This window comes from Vespula vulgaris, chromosome 22 (assembly GCF_905475345.1).
Source record: "Vespula vulgaris chromosome 22, iyVesVulg1.1, whole genome shotgun sequence".
Taxonomy (NCBI): domain Eukaryota; kingdom Metazoa; phylum Arthropoda; class Insecta; order Hymenoptera; family Vespidae; genus Vespula; species Vespula vulgaris.
The window spans coordinates 1,895,843-1,916,864 of NC_066607.1; the positions used below are offsets into that span (position 1 = coordinate 1,895,843).

Below are 21,022 nucleotides of genomic sequence, written 5' to 3' on the forward strand. Positions count from 1 at the left end.
GATACCAACGGGTAAACGTATAATACGACCACCTTCGATGTCTCTCTCTTTCTCTCTCTCTCTCTCTGTCTTTATTTCTTACATACACTCTTTTTCTCTCTTTCTCTTTCTTTTAGGTATAACTTTTTATCTTTCTTTTTCTCTCGTTATATTCTCTTTATCTCTTTTTTTATATCCTCTTCTCTCACTCTTTTGTACAGTGCCTCGAGGCAGGCTCCTTCCTCGTTCTACTACCAAAGCCCAAAATTGCGTCGTTCTTCTTCATGATATTCTTCTTCTTTTCCTCTTTCTTTTTCTTCTTTTTCTTCTTCTTCTTCTTCTTCTTCCTCTTCCTCTTTTTCTTCTTTTTTATATCTTTTTCTCTGGTGGGTCGTGCGTAGTAGTAGTACAGAACGATCGCAAGATAAATTCGGACTCCAGCATCTCCTCCCCCACCCCTTTCGACCTCTAGTATCCCTTTCTCTCTCTCTCTCTCTCTCTCTCTTTTTCTTTTTTTTCCGTCTTTTTCGATTTCTTTCCTCCTTAGAGAACGAAACTTCTCTTCCCTCGTTTTCGTGGTATTCTCCAATCTCGTATCTCTTTTGAAAATAAGGGTAAAATAGTATCGTAGCCATTTGATCGTTATTATAAATCTTTAGACAGAGATTTTCGTCCGTCGTTTGGTATAATATATTACTATATAGGTAATACGTTATCGATAACTAGGAAGGAAGTTGATAAGAATCTCTCTTTCTCTCTTTTTTTTTTTCTCTTATAATCTTAAACCATGTCTATCGATATATATTTGTTGATTTATATTCACGTTTAGACAAATATATAGTATATATGTTCTGTCATTAAATTCTCGTGAATAGAAGAAGTATAAAAATTGGTGACGTATATATATGAAATATATATGAAACTTTAAAACTCTAGTTTCCTTGTTTTCACTTGCATTTATATCAACAATAATTATAAAATACCTTTTATATATATGTATATATATTTATACATGTGTGTTAACGAGCTTGATGTTTCAAACCATTCGTATATCTTTTATCGTTATTTACATTTTTGATGGAAAAAAAAGAAAGAGAAAAACGTGAGATTTTTTGCGATAACGAAAAAAAAGAAGAGAGAGAGAGAGAGAGAGAGAGAGAGAGAGAGAGAGAGAGAGACGAAGATGAAGAAGAATTTTATAATTGAGCCAACGAACGATATAGCGCTTCGGCACCTATCATTATCGTTTTCTCTATGTTGTATCCAATCGAGTTAACCTATCTGGGATCGTAGAACATTGGAGAATATGGGATAATTTTCGATAAGGACGATTCGAGTCGTTCATTAGCAATTTCTTTAAATATCCGAACGTTTCAATATAATTTTAGAAGGAATATTTCTATTTCTCTTTCTCTCTCTTTCTCTCTCCCTATCTTTCTTTTCGTTTATCTCCGATATTGCTTTCCTTATCTATGACATTTGCATCTAATAACAGTATCTCTTTCTCCCTTTTTTCCTTATTCAAATAACATTTACCTAACTGTTATAACTATTTCTACTTTATTCGTATCAATTTTGCCAATTATCATTATCTTTTTTAATGTTCTCTTCGATGTTATTAATTAATGAATTAATTACATCAAGTATTGCTATAAAATTTACACACATAGACACACGAATATACATATATATTTAAATAAGTATTGCGTTAGGTACTAACGATCTTTCAGTTATCTCTTTTTTCTTTTCTTTTTTTTTTTTTTCTTTTTTAAATACGTATCTACGTTGCTAGTGTAACATACATATATTTACCTTCTCTCTCTGTCCCTCTTTCTCTCTCTCTCTCTCTCTCGTTTTTTCTTTTTCATTCTCTCTTTCGCGGTTACTTTCAAAGAATATACACAAAGTAGATACATATACATATACACATATAAACACACCTAAATACATACATACATACATACATACATATATATATACATACTCGTTGCTCATCGGCTCGAGAGCGACCATTTTGTCGAGCAAACCGGTAAGACACGGTCTTCTAAGAAGATAAGCAAAAGACGCGAGGCTGAAGTAAAAGTTGAAGAGAAGTGAAGAGAAGAGAAAAGAAGAGAAGAGAAGAGAAGGAAGTAAAGGTGTCTTCTTTATACGTGTATGCGTTTGAGAGAAGTGTGATGTTGATGTCCGTCGTCCGTTGTGTGTTTGTCTCTCTGTGTTTGTGTCTACGTGTGTGTATGCGTATGCGTCGTATGCATTCGCGCGCGCATATCCAGGGTCTGCATATAGCAAAGGGAAACAGGTGGTTGGCTCGAAATAGAAGCGGTCGGCGCCGAGTTAACGCGAGCAAATCGAATGCTTTGCAACTCCGTGCGACCGATCCTCTTCTCGTCTTCTTCGTCCTTAGCTTCTCGACTTCTCTTCGTGATAAGTATGTATGTTGAAAGTATAGAAAAGGATAGAAGAAGTGAAAAGAAAAGAAGAGAGAGAAGAGAAGTAACGTAGTTACTTCTTTGTCGTCGTTGAAACTCGTTCGATCGTGTGGATACACATGTATCGATTCGTAATATTAGATTCGTGAGAAAGCCATAGACTGCGAATCGTTCATCCGTCTTATACGTCAATCTATTATGTATGTAATTAATCGATAGTAGATTTTCGAATCGTTTAGGAAATATCTGTAGATAGATCGATTTCAAAAGGGTAAGATCGATCGTAGTTTCTTTCTATAATCTATCGATCCTATCGATAAGTAATATATTTTTCGTACGAAAATGTGTTTGACGATTTGTTTAGGGTGGGAGAGAAAAAAGGGTTAATTATAATCGAGTAAATGTAATAAATAAGTAGATTAATTAATTAATTATGTGGAATGATGTTTCTGTCTGTCTGTCCTATCTCTTTCTCTCTCTCTCTCTGTCTGTGTGTGTGTGTGTGTGTGTGTGAATGTGTAAAATTAATCATATCAAATTATAATAATATTAAATAATAATAATAAATTCGTTCGAAATTTTATATTCATTAGATCGATTATTCTTTCTATATATATAATTTTATATATATATATATATAATAATAGTAAACTCGTTCAAAGTTTTATACTTATTCTTTCATCGATTATATTTACAATAATATACATTAGATCGTTTATCATATCGATTATCGTTCCTAAACTAATATAAATACGTATACATCGTGAAATAAGTATGAAAAGAAATTATTATAATAATTTTCACGTTCCGATTAATCGTAACGTCGTTGAGAAACACGTTAATTAATCTTATTAATTAGAAAGAAATCGATTCGTGTTGCGGTATGTTCTCTCTCTCTCTTTCTCTCTCTTTCTCTCTCTTTCTCTCTCTCTCTTTCTCTTTCCTTCTCTTTCCTTCTCTTTCACGGTCCATCGCGAGCCGTGACAGCAACGCTCACAACCCCGGATACGAGGCAGACGAGCCTTTATTAGGAGCCATTCGTTCGCCTTGAGATGGCCGCCGCGCGTGTCTCGTCGTCAGCGAGCGTGCGAGCGAAAAGACCGAGAGAACGAACGATCGACCGACGAGAACACGCAAATCGACGGCGGAATGCTTGCTCGAAGGAATTTCGATAAAGAAAAAAGAAAGAAAGGAAGAAAGAAAGAAAAAAAAAAAAAGAAAGAAAAATCACTAAATTCTTCCTCTGTTAAACGAAACGAGAAATAAGACATTGAAAAAGAAAAGCAAAAAAAAAAAGAAATTGACGGCAAGAAAAATAATAGTAACGTGAGAGATAGATCAAACGTAGCGTATATCGTCAATTAGTTATATAATTTTTTAAAACACATAATCGCATCAAGCTAAAAATCACGCTTACAATATATATGTATATATAGTACGAAAATCAACTTGCTTTGTATTATTATGCAAATGTTCTTTCGGTGATGTTCATAATCGATGTAAGTCATGGTGTTTTGTTTATTTATTTGTTTGTTTGTTTGTTTGTTTTCTTTTATCCTCTTTATCTTTCAATTGTTGAGAATGACAAGTGATGTATGGAGCTAGATAAAAATCTCTTGGTTTATGTTATTGGGCCGTGTTGTATAATAGTTTTTTTAGTACAACGGGCTCGTTCTTCCCTATTTCTTTTTCTTTCTTATATACGTGTGTGTTTATATATATACACACAAACACACATATATATATGCTCATGGTATATACACACACGTACACATATACATATCTGCGTATTATTATTTAAATGTAGTAGACGAATAATATTGAATGAAATATCGCGTAGTTAGCACAACAATTTCATTTCGACTAAACGATTCTATTTCTTTCTTCTTCTTCTTCTCCTTCTTTTTTCTCCTTGTTGCTTTTCCTCATTTTTCTATGTATTACTTCGTTGTTATATAATTCGTACGGGTCGATGTTAATCTAATTCTATTATTCGTTTGTCCAAACAGATTGGTTTCCGAAAATGTGTTCCTGTCTCGATGGCGGGTCCACAATAACCGGTGGACGATCCGCTGCACGTGCTGGAAGTTACGAACGACTTGGTTCAGCACCTACGATTTTCGAAATCAGCAGCATGATGCAGAGAGCTCGAAGAAGAATAGGCCATCGCGAGGAGGATATCTTAGACAGTGAGAGACAGGTGAGAAAGAGAGAAAGAGAGAGAATGCAATTAATCATCAGTATTAATTTTCTTTTTTTTATTTATTTTTTTTTTTATATCTTAAACCTTTTTAATTCGAACGGTATTATTTAAAACGTTTCAATACGACAACGATTTGTTAAAAGGTCCAAAATCAAGCAGTCATATTACGTATGTAAAAAAGTAATATATATTATTAATATTGATATTGATATTTTAATATTTTGATTTTAATCATTTTCCTTTCATTTCTACAAGTTTTGTGATGTATTTTATATACTCGTATAAATAGAATATTTCCACGAGTATAAATAGTATAGATTCGATTCGTTCGTTTATAACGCAGAGAAATTTATATGTAAAAAAATAAATTTGTAAAAATGTGATTATTGTCGAGCGTATGCATAAGTCGTGAATGTATTTGCAGTTAAGTCATATTGAGCTTTCTCTACTGATAGTTACAAACTATTACGGGAACAATTTCAATTATTATTGCTACTACTATTATTATTATTATTATTATTATTATTATTATTATTATTATTATTATTATTATTATTATTATTATTATTATTATTATTATTATTTAATAATTTATTTATTAATCGATGTATGTTTTGTTCTCGATTATAAAAAACCAATAAGAAAAAAACGAGTAAAATTAAAATCTTTCGTTTCTAATCACATTCTTCTTTTCTTTTCTTTTCCTTTTTTTTCTTTCTTTCTTTTTTCATTATCATCTAAAATGAAAATGATGGAATAGAAAATAACGTTACGAATTAGTTTGTCAGGAAACGTTGTTCTTGTTGTTATTATGAAATTTTACAAGCGACAGTTTTTAACGATAAAATATTCGACGAGACGATCGATCGATATCATTTTAATTCAAACCGATTCATTTTTGTGAGAACATTGAATTGGAAAGGGGCCAATTTCTCGAAATAGACAATTTTACGAAAACGAAACCTGACGTGGTAGGACGTAAGGGAGCGGTATAATTATTATGTCAGTTATACATACATACATAAATATATATATATGCATTTTTGGCAAACGCGTTTCGATATCCTTTATTTTCTCGATACGATCTATACCAAACGAGACTACTGTCTCTTCGATATCTCGAAATTCGAACCTTCCTTTAAGCTTTTCAATCTCAGAACTATCATATATATATTACGATTTTTCCACGTGAGTGTCCGAGTATTTTAATCTTGGTTTTTCTATTTGAAAATGATTATAAATTTTTTCTCGTTTTTTCCTTCCTATCTCATTTCTACCCCCAACTCTAATTCCAACCCCTTACTCATCACAGGAAGAGCTACGATTCTATAACGACGACCAAACTTGGACCGCCGTGGTTGTCGAAAAGAATCTACGTACTATCGATCTCTGTGAACTTCTTAAAGTCAAAAGAAACGTCTCTGGAATCGCTTGGTCCGTCGTGGAAACCTGGCCGGAACTAGGATTTGGTATGTATTTTTTATTTATTTATTTAGATGATATTATTAATTACTATCGGAGATCTACTAATCGATGATCGTTATACGTTTGAATATCATTTTAATCCTTTCAAGTACCCTATAAGTTTCTTCGATATCGTCTGAAAATAATCTTGAAAGATACGTGTTTTTTTTTTTGTTGAGTAATTTCTATTTAAATACAAATATTCTGACTTTGTGATATCTCTATTAAATATATCTATTAATATTAATATATTAATCTTAGAAATATAATTTCGAGTTTTGTTTCGATCTTTTTCGGGTTTTTTCTTTCCTCTTCTCTTTTTCGAATTTTATTTCATCGTGAAATATACGGACGTAGTTTTGCGTGGAGAGAAAGAGAAAAGTTTTGTATATTAAATTATATTAAAAATATGTATAAATCTTTTTTGAAAAACTCGCAGACCCGATTATATCTGTTTTAAGGTATTAAAAGGATTAGAGAGAAAAGAAAAAAGAAAAAAAGAAATATTTTCTAGGAAAGAAATTTATTTTTTATTTAGCATTGAAACGATACGTATATATTGTTTTATTTATAAGACAGTCTATTATATCAAAAACATTACTTTTCATAATAATAATTGATATTCACTTTCTATGTATCTCTGTTGGGCGGACATAAAGAGAGTATAATATAAATTAGAATTATTAGTATTGCAATATAACACATATGATATTTAACATGCTATACAAGATATATTAGATATTAAATTCTGAATGTTACAGTTTCTAATATATGTCTCGTTTCATTAAAATTTTAATATATATATATATATATATATAAGTTTATACACGATTTGGAAACATTACTCTTTATTTAAAAACGACATACGACAATATTACGATCAAAATTATAAATTTTTCAATTTTATACACACACTATTATAATACAATGTAAAAAAAAGTGAAATAAAAATTTTAACATTCTATTTTGCTGTCCCTCAGAGATACATATATATCGAATCATCATTCATCAAAAGACACGTATATCAAACATTTCTTATCGTACTTCTCGATAAAAAATTTCTCAAAAATTTATATCCAAGTTTAATTCAAACGATATATAGAGTTTTAATCGAAAAAAAAAAATATCGAGCCACAGAACTCGTCGTTCGCATACTCGTAATCGTTTGATATTCTATAAATCAGCAGACGTAGGTAGTCATCGTTTCGCATCAAACCATGATCACCGTTTAACTTTCTCTCAAACGTATCTCCATATTCGTGGGATCTCGTCGTCGTCGTCGTCGTCGTCGTCGTCGTCGTCGTCGTCGTCGTCATCGTCGTAGATCATTTTCTTATTTGTGTTGTGTTTCACGTACGTCGTGATTTCTAATCGTTATATATTTCTATTTACATACGATGCGTTATATATATACATATACATATACATATAGTTCTTCGTTCGATAACTTTGCGTGTTGAGATTCTTGAAAGAAAAAGATAGATAGAGAAAAAGGAGAAAAAAGAGAGAAAGAGAGAGAGAGAAAGAGAATATGGATCATCGATTTTTCCTTAAGTTAAGGATACTTATAAGAGAGTCCTTAGAGGAGATCGTCAAGTTGACGAGAACATGGCAGCTGGTACACGCCCACATTTCTTTCTCTTTATTATTTCTATTATATGGCTAAAGGCAAACGAGAAAAGATTACTTTTGCGTGCGAACGCAAATACCATAAATATATTTTTACCCCTATTTATCCTTTCGTCCTCTTCTCTTTTTCAAATATTCTCTTTACTTCTATAGATATCAACATAAATCAATATACATATATATATATATATATATATATATATATATATATATATATAGATTTATGTGGTAATAAATGTACTTAGACAAGTTCCGAATTCTTACATTTGCCACGAAATTAATTTTCATCTGGTTTATTATAGTAGTACGATTTATTTTTTGAGTTTTTGCGAAAGTAAAGAGATATTTCTCTTCTTTCATATCACGTATTAACGATATCTTTTTACCTACTTCCTTAAATAGTTTTTGTCTTTTTTTCTTTTTTTTTTTATGAGATTTCAACTTTCCATTTATTTAATATATTAGAGAAAAAAAGAAAGAAAAATGAATATATCCAGTTTTCATTTATTATAATCAATTAACTAATTTTAATATTATCAACTTATAATTTAATTTAAGAAATATGTGATTACTACATTCAAAATATTTTACATACTAATAGATGATATATCTATTACTTTATAATAGTGATATCAATAGTAACATCCTATCTAGTTTCACTTTCTTTCTTTCTCTCTCTGCTTATCTCTCTCTCTCTCTCTATCTCTTCCAAGAATAAAGTTCCTTGCAAATACATTCGGACTCTCTCTCTCTCTCTCTCTCTCTCTCTCTCTCTCTCTTTGTCTCTCTTTCTCTCTTAACTCTCCTATGAATAAAGTTCCTTGCAAATACAGTCTGGCTCTATTTTCTCTCTCTCACTCTCACTCATTCATTCATTCTCTCTCTGTCTCTCTCTCTCTGTCTCTCTGTCTGTCTGTCTATCTCTCTCTTTCGCGTTGCCTCTTCATTCATGTTTCGAAATTCTGTTTACGTATTTCTGATAATATGTCGATACGCTCGCGCATTTCTCTCCGAAGTAGAAAAACTTCGTAAAGTAAAATAAAAAGATGGATGCTACTACTTCTTACTTACTTACTTTCTTTCTTTTTTTCTTTCGTTCTTTCTTTCTCTTTTTCTTTTTTTCTCTTTTCGTTTTCTTTCTTTCTTTTTTTTTTTGAGTTCTCGACCCTGCATATTTTTTTACGTATCGTATATCAACGCACGCACTCTCTCACACACGCACAAACTAATGCAAAAAAAAAGAGAAAAAGAGAGAGAGAGAGAGAGAGAGAGAGAGAGAGAGAGAGAGAGAGCAATGTCGCGATAAAAAGAATTTTTCTCTAGACGACGAGTTGTCTCTACTAAGCGGAAAGAACTTTTTCGTTGTCGGAGTCGAGATAATCGTACTATAGAACGAACGTTCTGCTATCACGACGAAATCTTTACCATTGAAAAACGCTGAGAAAATACTTGTTCTTTTGCGCGTACGAACGAAAAGAAAAGAAAAGGAAAAGAAAAGGAAAAGAGAAATATGAACGTTAGCGTGAGCATGAGCATGAGCATGAACGTGTACGCGTTTTCTCTCGTGGAGAACTTACATTGCAAAAGGATCCGATTTGCAAAAAGAAAATAAAAAAAAAAGAAAAGAATTTTTTCATCGATGTAATACGAAAGAGCGAAGGAGATAGATACTTGAAAAAAATCTTAAACCTTGCGAAATCGAAAAATACGAGAGAGAAGAGGAATGGAGAGTAGAGAAAAAGGATCGAAATATTAAGATGTTGAAAATAAGAGAAAGAGATGAGAGAAAGAGAGAAGAGAAAGAAATACATATATATACAAAAATCATGTAACTCGTAAGAAAGAAAAAACATATGTACACGCATACAAAAGCACGCGTTCATTTGCGATTAAAGTTTATTCGTATCGATTTCTAACAATTTTTTTCTCTTTTTCTTTCGTTCGAATTTCTTTTCGTTCTCTCTTTCTTTTTCTATATTACACTCCTTTGAGACATCACGATTAGTTAAAAGAAAGAGAGAGAGAGAGAGAGAGAATATAAATCGATCAGCTCCTTTTTTATCTCGTACCTTCGTCAACTTTTATTCTTCTCTTTCTCACTCTCTTTCACTCATTCCCTCTTCTTTTTTAAAAGTAAATGCAAATCGAGATCCCTTCTTACCGTAAAAATCCTCTTCGAATTCGAGACTGACTCACTTTCCCTTCTTTTTTTTTCTTTCTCTTAAAAAACTCTACTTTCTAATAAACCCTTCCATCTTCGAAAGATATAAAAAAAGCAAAAAAAAAAAAGAATTGTTCCAGTCGGACTGAAATTTTTTTTTCATTTCTATTTTTTGTTCTTTCTTTCTTTCTTTTTTTTTTGTCAGCCCCCGCGTCCTCGTATTACCACCACAAATACTACCACCCGCTGCTTATGTATACATATACATAAACATATACATATACATATATATATCCAACTTATATAACTATTCTCATATCGTAAAGACGTAAAACGAATCGTTACGAACCTTAAATGGCGGACACAACGTAGCCAATTAAACCATGTCGTCTCGTTAGCCGAACGCTAACCAAGTAAGTACCTACTTATGGGATACCTACATACTACGAAAGCGATCGCAAGCTAAAGTCTCTATTACCAGTTCTTACGTAGACGTATACTTACGTACGTACGTACGTACGTACGTACGTTCGTAAGTAAGTAAGTAAGTAAGTAAGTAAGTAAGTAAGTAAGTAAGTAAGTAAGTAAGTAACTACGTTGCGATAGTTTTTCTCTTCTTTTATCTTTTCTTTCTTTTCTTCTTTCCTTTCTTTTTTCTTCTCCTCCCTTCTACTTCGCTCCTCCCTTCTCCTAATTTATTTTATTTTGTTTTACTTTATAGCAGAGCACCTTCGCTCTAGAGTAGACGGGTAGGTAGGTTGGTAGGTTGGTAGGTAGGTAGGTAGGTATCTTGGTAACAACCAAGGATTTTATCACGATCGTATAGAGAAAGAAAAAGAAAAGGAAGAAGAAGAAGAAGAAACATCCCGAGTCTTTCAACGACACGTGTATTTAATGGCACGTTCGACCGTTAAGGGTTAACAACGACCGTAAAGACGACGATTCTCATCGTCGTCGTCGTCGTCGTCTCCGTCATTATCGTTATCATCGTCTTTACCATCGTCGACGTCCGTCGATATATATCGACGTCCGTTCGACGTCCGTTCGACGTCCGTTCGACGTCCGTTCGACGTCCGTTCGACGACGTTTACGTACGTAAAAGTCTCTCGCGATCTCTCTTCACACGCGGAAGATCCTCCTCCTTAGCGTTTCTTTTTCTTTTTCTTTTTCTTTTCTTTTTCTTATTTCAGGGCACTCGAGAATGGGTGTCGCGCGTGGTCTCCCGGAAATTCCATCTCGGCAGATAATAAATTCTTTCTGACGTGTCCGTCTTGCTGTTTTTCTTCGTTGCATTTGCCCCTTCTTTCTCTTTCTTTCTCTCATTCGTCGTTTCTCTTTTCGATTCAGCAAACGTGAGCGAGGAGAGAAGGAGGGTGGGATAGAGGGGGAGGGAGGGAGGGAGGGAGGTAGCAGCGAACAGAGCTCTCGTCGAGCAAGAAATTCCAGACCGATGACATTCCCCGACTCTCTCGTTCTTTCTTTCAACGTCGTCGTTCCTTACGATAGGTGCCCAACAACCATCACCACCGTCGACGCTTTCGAACGGTTTGTTGGTAAACATCGTTTCACGATATACGTGTGTACGTATATATGTGTGTGTATATATATATATATATATATATATATATATATATATATATCGTATGTACGTGCTTTTCTCTCATCTTACTCGACAGATATCGAATATTTTTCTCTCCCTCCCTCCCTCCCTCCCTCCCTCCCTCCCTCTCTCTCTCTCTCTCTCTTTCTCTTTCGATCGAGTAAATGCGTACATATGTATACGTGTGTACGTACAAAGATATCTCTACGAGAAAATTGGCTTTTCTTCCGTCGTTTCTAGAGAAAACTAGAATTTTCACGTAACTGTATACGTGCGTCTCTGTCTGTGTGTGTGTGTCAGTTTATCTCTCATTACTCTCTCTCTCTCTCTCTCTTTTCTCTTCGCGATCTTCAAAGTGACAAATTAAAGTACGATCGCGTATGAATTACGTTCGTTTTCGAAAGAGTCAACGTAATTGGTTTTTGCGTATAGATATTTCTCTATTCGAGCGAGATCGGAAACAGTGGGTAGGAATAATAGAGGTGAGAGGTAGATATAGAGGGAGAAAGAAAGAGAGAGATAGATATAGATATAGATATTGAGATAGAGATAGAGGAGAAAGAGCAGTACGACGGCAAGAGCCTGCGGCAGATGTGAATCAATAACGGACCCGAGCCTAGAGCAGCAATCGAGCTTGGTGCAGGTCAGAGATCCTCGTTCTCTCTCTCTCTCTCTCTCTCTCCCCTCTCTCCCTCTCTTTCTACTCGAATCAGTGTTTTTAAAAGCAAAGGATACCCCTTCGTAGAGAGAGCTTTTATAACTCAATCCTATTATTTAGTTCATTTCAAGAAACAGACGATTACATAAAAAAGAGAAAACACTTCGTTCGGTTTTTTTATCAATACATACATACATACATACATACATACATATATATATATATATATATATATATATATATATATATATATGTTAATGAGATATATCCATATCTCTATTCTTTCCGATTCATTATAATTTTGATTTCGTCTAAGGATATTTCGTGTCATCATTCTTTTTTACTTTATGACAGTAAGAGAACCATCGCGATAAAGAAAGCTGTAAACGTATATACTATCGACATTTTTAACGCGTGCTCACCCTTTTTTAATATTATTATAGTATACGTATACGTATACGTCATTTCGTAGCCAAAGCAACACGAGTTTCGTCTTATCGTAATACACGTTAGAGTTTCCCTTCGTCGTCATCCTCTTTACGATTACGGTCTATGTATTATAGTAGTAGTAGTAGTAGTAGTAGTAGCCCCCCTTTTACGACTGCCTTTTTTCTTCTTGGTAGCCTTCCAGCTACCAACAAGCAACGCTCGCGCGAAAAGGCAACGCGAGAAAGAAGCCCCACAGGACCTGTTTACTCGGTGACGCGTAATTTAGCTGGCTTACCTGGCTATCGTCGTTACGTTTTACACATGTCCGGTGGTTGGTTCCCCTCGATGAACAGAGGGGAATCAAGCCTTTCCTTTTATTCTTACACACGATAATTACGATCAAGTTACGAAATAGATAGCTTCTCTTCAAAATGAAAATCATTGAAATAATATTTGTGTACTTTCTTTTTCGTTTCTATTTTCTTTTTTCTTTTTCGATCGTAAAATAATAGATATCGATATGTGATTCGATGAATGATAGTTCTTCAAGATTCATATTTTTTCATTTTCTTCTTTTTTCTCTTTGGATTTTGCAGAACGTACACTAGAGGACCACGAGGATATATTAGCGGTTCATAGAGAAATGGAAATGTTTGCGCCGCATCACGAGAGAAAATTTTACTTTCGTCAGGACTTTCTTAAATACGAGTTCTTCATTAACCCAAAGGTAAGATCAAATTAATTTCGTATTTTCGTAATCGTTTATAATTTTCGAAGAGAAATCAAAGAGAGAGTTACGCGTATCGAACGTTTTCGAAGAATCGGAAGATACGTTCTGTTGATTTTTAACTTGGTTTGTACCGTTTGATGAGTCGTAACTAAATTGTAATATTCTGTTTTACCGACGTATCGTAATAGAAGTATTTCTTCATAGTAAAATTCGAGTAAACATCTACTTTACCGATATGCAAGGATTGGTGTGATGGTAAGAGCGTTTGGTTGAGGATAAAACAGTTTCTTTCCTTATCGTCTTACGTTAAGGATAAAGCTGATTCATCCTTCCTTATCGACGTAAGTTTTAGGTAAAGTAGATTCTTTTCTTATCGTTCTATGTTAAAGATGAAACAAATTCTTTCCTTATCCTTCTGTATCGAAGATAAAGTAGATTCCTTTCTTATCGTTCTGCAATATAATGGATTTCATTTACATTTTACTACAGCTATTGACGTATATTATGACACGTTTTACGTACTGACGGTCGTTCGAATGAAATATGTACGTCTAACGAAACTACCAACTGCATATTCGTCCCTCGAGAGATACAACGAAGATTCCTTACGACGTAGACAGAGACGCGGCGTTGCAAATTATGACGGTGACTCGTCGTTGGTTAACACGATTATTATCACGGCATAATAGAATCGTAGGTTATATTATTGCTATTATTGTATCGTAAATAATAATATCCATTATTGCCGTCGTAAGACTTTATTACTCGTATTACATTACTAAACGCTAACATTAATAATGCGTAGCAATGGACACTGTGTTAGTGGAGAAACCATATTAATAACAACGTACGATTTGTCAATCGGTTAAAAGAGAATTTCCATTAATTTTTTATGATGGAAAATATTTTGACGTTGCCTCTCTCGAACGTCTCTATCGTTTTTAGCCTAGTTTTTTAAATAAGTTCAAGAAAGATCGTTTCTTCATTCGTTCGTTCCTTCGTCCATTCGTTCGAGTTAAAGTTCGTAGAAATTTGAAAGCTGGTAATTAAGCGTCGATATTTCGTTCGAAACAACTTTTAAGACAGTACGAACGAATTTGAGGCAAACTGTAAGAAGGAAGAGGGAGGAAGAGAAGAAGAAGGAGAAGGAGAAGGAGAAGGAGAAGGAGAAGGAGAAGAAGGAGAAGAAGGAGAAGGAGAGGGAGGAGTGGTACAGGGCGAGATTGAGGAAGGGCGGGCAGGCGGTGGTGGCGGGGGTAACGAAGGAAAGGGAGAGAGAGAGGAGTTAAAGGATGGGGAGACGGCACAAACTTTATCGCTATTTTGACCATTTTCAGTCGTGAGACGCCAATTAAAGCGAAACGAGCCAGGAAACTTCGATAACCAAGTCTCCTTCGAGTCTCTCTTTCGTTGATTTCTCGAGCGAACGAGAACGGTTTTGCAAGCAAATTAGTATATAATTAAAGGAAATACCATATAACGACTTAATTAGCGTAATTCGTAATTAGTATTGGCCGGACTTTCCGTTTGGAATGACTCTCATCGTTCTGGTTTCTTCTTTCCCTTCTCCTTCACTCTCCCTCTCTTTCTCTTTCTTCCTTCCTTCCTTTCTTTCTTTCTTTCTTTCTTTCTTTCACTTATTCTGTTCTCCTTTTCGTCGTCGACCCTTCGTCGTCTTTCGATATCTCTTTTTAATGGTTACAAAAGGGGACACTGCGTTTTAATTTTCTTTAATAGCTAAATCATTCTCTTCCCTTCACATTCGGTAATACTTTGTTTTTTCTTTTTCTTTCTTTCTTTCTTTCTTTTTTTTTTTTTATATCTCGAACATCCCGGCGTCCTCTTCTTATCCTACTTAATTCTTCTTCATCTTCGTCTTCGTCTTCATCTTCTTTTTTTTCTGCACCTTCTTTTTCCATCTTGATGCCTCCGACCTTTCTACCTTTGTTTTACATCTCCTAACGACTTCGCGTTTACGTTCTTGCTACAAAATTATACGAGCCATCGTTTTACTTTCCCTTCTCTAACTTCCTTCCTTCCTCTACCTTGCCCAACCCCCCTCTATCACCCTATACTTTATTCCTGTCCTCTCGATTTTATTTCGCTTCTCTCAATCGAAAATCTTTATACTCGATTCTCTACGTTTAATTTCTTCGTCGATGTTTTCTATTCTTTTCTCTATATCTCTCTATCGAACCAACACACAACGAACTCTACTATTTCGATTCTTCTCAAAGTAGATAACTTTTATGTTTCTTTTTTTTTTTGTCTTATCGTTTCTCGTCGTTTTTCATTTTGTTTTTTACTTTTGTATACGTCGTCGCATATAACGCGTCTATTAATAAAAATCTAAAATATACTAAAATTCGTACGTATTATACGTTTTTAATAACACGACAAATATTTTGCACTCGACTTGAAAGATCTCAAAAGAGATGGGATATCATGCAAGGAAGATTGTTTTGTCGAATCATTTCTTTTTCTTTCTTTCTTTTTTGAATTCTCCTTTCAAACTCGTCGATATCTCTCTTCTCTATTCTATTCTAACGTATCTCGCGATGAGAAGATACGTTTGATTATTAACTCTTAAATATGTTTACTCCGTCATAGATACATACTTCGAAACATCGAAGAGTGAAAGAGAAATATTAAAGAAGAAGAGATAAAAAAAACAAACTCCGTAGTATTACTTATTATACTGAATTATTATATTACTTATTATTATTAATTATTATACCTCATAGAATCGAGACGATGTTAAGACAACTTTAGGATGACACGTAAACTTAATCTTTACGATATACACCGATCCAATTAATATTTCGTCGATAATGATACGAATCAACACAATTGCGGAATGCCGAATGTATCGAGTTATGTTTATCGATAATTATGAGGACAAGGTCGACTTGTCCCTTAGTTGACTGCGAGAACTTCGATTAAACGTTTCACGGTTAAATGTTTTAACGATGATACCAGCAAGATACACACACACACACAAAAGTAGATACGTACATACGTGAATACATGCATGCACAAGTACGTATAAATACCTGCTTTATTCTCTCCGTGCAAAAAAAAAAAGGGAAAAAAAAAACGAAAAAAAAAAAAATTTGCGATAGAGTTACGTAAAAATTACGTAGAGGTATTATTAACCGATTACATAAAGCAAGAGAAAAATTTTGATTTCCCTCTCGGAGAAACAGTTTTTCGTAAGACTCGGAAGAAAAACCGATAATTATCGAGAACACGAGACCGCTTGGGTTTATCGACTTTTTTTTCTTTTCTTTTCTTTTCTTTTCTTCTTCTTCTTCTTCTTCTTCTTTATTCTTTTCTCTTCTTCTCTTTCACTTCTCCTTTCTTTGTCTTCTTTTTCTCTCTCTTCCTTTCGAAACTTTTCGGATTCTTTGAGTCTTATCGCGTTTCTCGAAAAGTTCGAGCTCGTTTCCATCGCCCGCCACCATCCTCATCTCCTCTTTCTCCACCTCTTCCTCCCCCTAATCTCCCTCTCTCTCTCTCTCTTTCTCTCTCTCTTTCTCTCTCTTCCCGTTCCCTATAACTTCCGTGTTCCTTCGATGTTATCGGCTTCTCGACTTTAAACCGAACTTTTCGTGAAAACTCGCACGCGATCTTTCCACCACCCTGTACATGTGTGTATGTGCATGTGTGTATGTATGTGTTTAGTAGAGTACCTATAAACGAATCGAAAGAAAGATAAAAAGAAAGATCGTCTTAAGAAAAGCTTCAGTCGAAGAACTAACGAATGAAAGAACGATCCATCGATCGATCGATCGATCGATTGATTGATTCAATGAATTGGTTTGATTGATTTACTTCCTTTTTTTTGTTTTTCATTCTTACACTTCTCCTTCGTTTCTTTCGTTGCATTCGATAAGACGAATAAGAATCATTCGTTTATTTTAATCGTTTCAGCAATTCTTCCCAACGGACATGGTCGCATTCCCGCACGACGAAGACAGGGGGACCTTCTGCGAAGTGGAAAGTGCCTTAAGGGTGAGTCAAAACGATAAAAAATAATACACACACACATATATGCATATGTATGAAGATGAAAAATATTAACAACGTCGATCGTCGAACGCTAATTCACGAGTCGATTTTATTTGTTGTCTTTTCGTTGAAAGTATAATTACGTTTACTCGAGTGCATACGAACATACATACATACACACTTAAACGAAGATAACTTCGAACAAAAATTTACCGAAGTCGTAGCAATAAGAGACATGTTGAACAAATTGATAGATGCATCGATAACATTTCTTAGAGAGAATGAGAAAGAAATAATTTTACTTTCTTTTTTCTTCCTTCATTTCTTATTTTTTTCTCTACATTCGTTTCGAATCGCATGTCATACTAACCAGCTCGATTTCGTTTCTGGATGGTTAACGAGGAAATATTTTTTTTTCTTCTTTTTCTTTTTCTTTTTCTGTATTCTACACATACGCGCGAGCTTCATACACAGACATTATTACAAATATTATTTTTTTTTCTTATTCCTTTTTTACTATCTCGCAAATCGCAAATTGCAGAATTACCTGTCGCGCGAAGATGGCGAGTGCCCGCAGGTGTTCAGTTCGGTTTGGATGAGGGACGAGCTCTCGAACACTTGGAGAAAAACTTATATGCTGTTACGAGAACGGAAACTCTACACGACGAAGAAGGTAAGTTTACCCTTACGTAACTATTTACTCGACTATCCTATCGTGGAATATCCCGGACTTAATTAAAAACGAGCGAACATGTCGCTAGAAGTCTTATTTTTCTTCCTTTTTCTTTTCTTTTCTCTTTCTTTCTTTTCTTTTTTTTCTTTTCTTTCTTCTTCCTACCTAGCAGCTAGCGACTTAATACGAGACAGACTACTTCTCTTGTGTTATTTAGTTCCACGAGTAACTATAGTTCTTTCAATGTGCTCCTTCAGCGAAAGGAGGAGTAGTTTTCTTCGTTGATATAAAACACGAAGGAATTAATTTCACCGCGAGTTGGCGTCGTCTTTTACTACGTAAAAATATCATCGCTTAATTAAAAGATCGCGATTAACGCGTTTAGGATGTTAATAGATTTATTTTCTATTATCATCGATATGTCTAGGTGTCGGTGATTCTTACGTGTGATTGAATAAGATCAAGTATATATATATATATATATATATATATATATATATATAAAATAGAAATAAGTAAATAAATAAATAAATAAAAAAAGAAGGAAGGAATGAAAGAATAGAAAGATAAAGAAGAAGGAATGGCAAGTATGCGTCCGTATTATTAGAAAGAAAAAAAAGAGAAAAAATAAGAAGGAAGAAAAAAGACAAAAAAAATGAAGCAAGAATGATAACAGAAGAAAAGAGAGGAAAAAGAAAAAAGAACTCGTGTCTAACAGATTTATCGATTTATGCAAAACATCTTGTCGCGGCAGTCAAACATATTAATAATAATCTTTCAATATATAAATTATCTTGCAAACGAGAGAGCGAGTGACCTATGTGCGTGTCGCTCGATGTAAAAAGAAAAAGAAAAAAAAAAGAAGAAGAAAAAGAAAAAAGGAGAAGAAGAAAAAGAAAAAAAGAAGAGAGAGAGAGAGAGAGAGAAAAGAACATACGATATCCTTTCGATAATTGATTTTCCGTTTCCCTCTTTCGCTTCTTCGGTAAAACGAGAGAGTCTCGAGTCTCGAAGGAAGTCAGTCGTTCACGCTCGAACGCGGATTGGTAAGCTATAGGCGTTAATCGTGAACGGCTTGGAACGCGATAACGCCTTGCACGTGATAGCAATTTGTGCCATTTAAAAGCCTCCTACTATACTATACTACAATATTCTATACTATATATCTATAGATACATATATACATATATATATATATATTATATAGCGTATATGTTTATATATATATATATATATATATATATATATATATATAGAGAGAGAGAGAGAGAGAGAGAGAGAGAGAGAGAGAGAGATTGTGTATGCGTAGACACATACATATATATACAGCTTTTCTTTTGGCACGGAAACGAGTAAACGTGCGACAGATGTTGGAGAGAAAAAAAATACAGCCAGAGAGAAAGAGAGAGAGAGAGAGAGGGATGGAGAAAGAGAAAGAGAGAAGAATGGAATTCTTTTGGTTCTATTAAAAAAAGAAAAAAAAAGAAAGAAAAAAGAAATTTCTTTTCGTCCTCTTTCTGTCTACTTAAAAAAAAATTCGCGCTATTTTCATCCATCCTCTTTCTTCCATTCTCTTTATCTCTCTCTCTCTTTCTCTCTCTCTCTCTTAATTTTCTTATTGGAGACATTGAAGCGTGTCGGCTTGGTATATCTCGTTCTACGACGATGCTAATTCGTAGCAACGTCTACAACTAATTCATTTGCATAATTAACGCTTGACGATTACGATAGTAGCGACATGGAAGAAACAGATCGGCAATAAAAGCTGACGACGATCCTTTCTCTCTCTCTCTCTCCCTCTCTCCCCCCTCCTTCTCTCTCTCTCTCTCTCTCTCTCTCTCTCTTTCGCTTATCTTCGAATCGACTCGCGAGTCGAATCTAATCGAATCTAATCGAATCTAATCTAATCGAATCGAATCGAATCGAATCGAATCGAATCGAATCGAATGGAGTAGATTATAGTAGAATAGATTTCCACTATCACGTTTGCTTTGACGACGAATCAGCGAGTAGCAGTAAAGACGATAACGATCCATCGATCAATCGTATGGCCTTTTTGCTCTTTCGCCGACGCAATAGACATACCCATAGACAAACTCATAGACGTAGATATAGGCATAACTTATGGCAATGGCGTTCGCGATACTCGTATGCTTTCGACGTATCTAATGATTTATCGTTGAATTATAATTATATCGTCCATTTTTTCTTTCTTTTTTTCTTTTTTCATTTTTTTTCTTTTTCTTTTTCTTTTTTTTTCATTCTTTCATTTTCCTTTCTCCTCCTTTTTTTTCTTTCTTTCTTTCTTTCTTTCTTTCTTTCTTTTATTCTTATTTCCATTCGATAGATTAATTCATTAGATAATCGCGATTCGATTCACTGATTAATCACTCGTCCTCTTTGATTTTGTACTATCTCTTACTCTTGTGCCAACCGATTAATAATATTTTTTATGATATTATCGGTTGCATATAGTAACGTTTAATACGATCATCAAATAACGTTTTTGTTTTAATTTATTAAGCGTTCACGAGGATTGGATAATATAAAAGCGATCGTTTGATTTGGAAAAGAAATAAAATTGAAGTAAAAAATAGGAAAGAAATATGATAGGGAATATTTAATTGAAAAGAATTTATTATTAAATATCGAGTTAGTTAGAATGGGTTATGAGTCGGTATTTTTATTAGTTTACGTTTACATATATATATACATATATATTAATATAAAGAAATAACGTGTATTATATCGTGTCTAATCTTATAGACAAACGTTCGATATTTTATATCTAAATAAATGACACTATATATTATCTTTTTCGTTATAAACTTGTAATATTTTACATCAGAATAAAAATAAATGTTATAATAGTATCGTTCTATCAAAAAAAAATATTTACTACTTTCGAAATAAAATAAGATATTACGGAATATAATTTATTACAAAATTTTACTGCTTTATATCTTACGTCTAAGTAACGTTTTTAGAGTATTATCAATTCTCTAAAACACCTTTCAGTATTTTATTATCGAAATAAACAAAACTAGTATTGC

The 21,022-nt window shown here is 33.9% G+C and overlaps 1 protein-coding gene across 18 annotated transcripts in view; it reads left to right on the plus strand.

Moving 5' to 3' along the window:
- Nucleotides 1–21,022, plus strand: part of LOC127071501 (growth factor receptor-bound protein 14-like) — a 423,968-nt gene that overhangs the window by 159,009 nt on the left and 243,937 nt on the right. For all 18 annotated transcript variants that reach the window (XM_051010818.1, XM_051010828.1, XM_051010817.1 and 15 more), the window contains 5 exons: nucleotides 4,421–4,611; nucleotides 5,927–6,083; nucleotides 13,152–13,282; nucleotides 17,219–17,299; nucleotides 17,838–17,969. In XM_051010818.1, coding sequence (XP_050866775.1) covers nucleotides 4,421–4,611; nucleotides 5,927–6,083; nucleotides 13,152–13,282; nucleotides 17,219–17,299; nucleotides 17,838–17,969 — 692 coding nt within the window. The remainder of the gene's footprint in view (nucleotides 1–4,420; nucleotides 4,612–5,926; nucleotides 6,084–13,151; nucleotides 13,283–17,218; nucleotides 17,300–17,837; nucleotides 17,970–21,022) is intronic.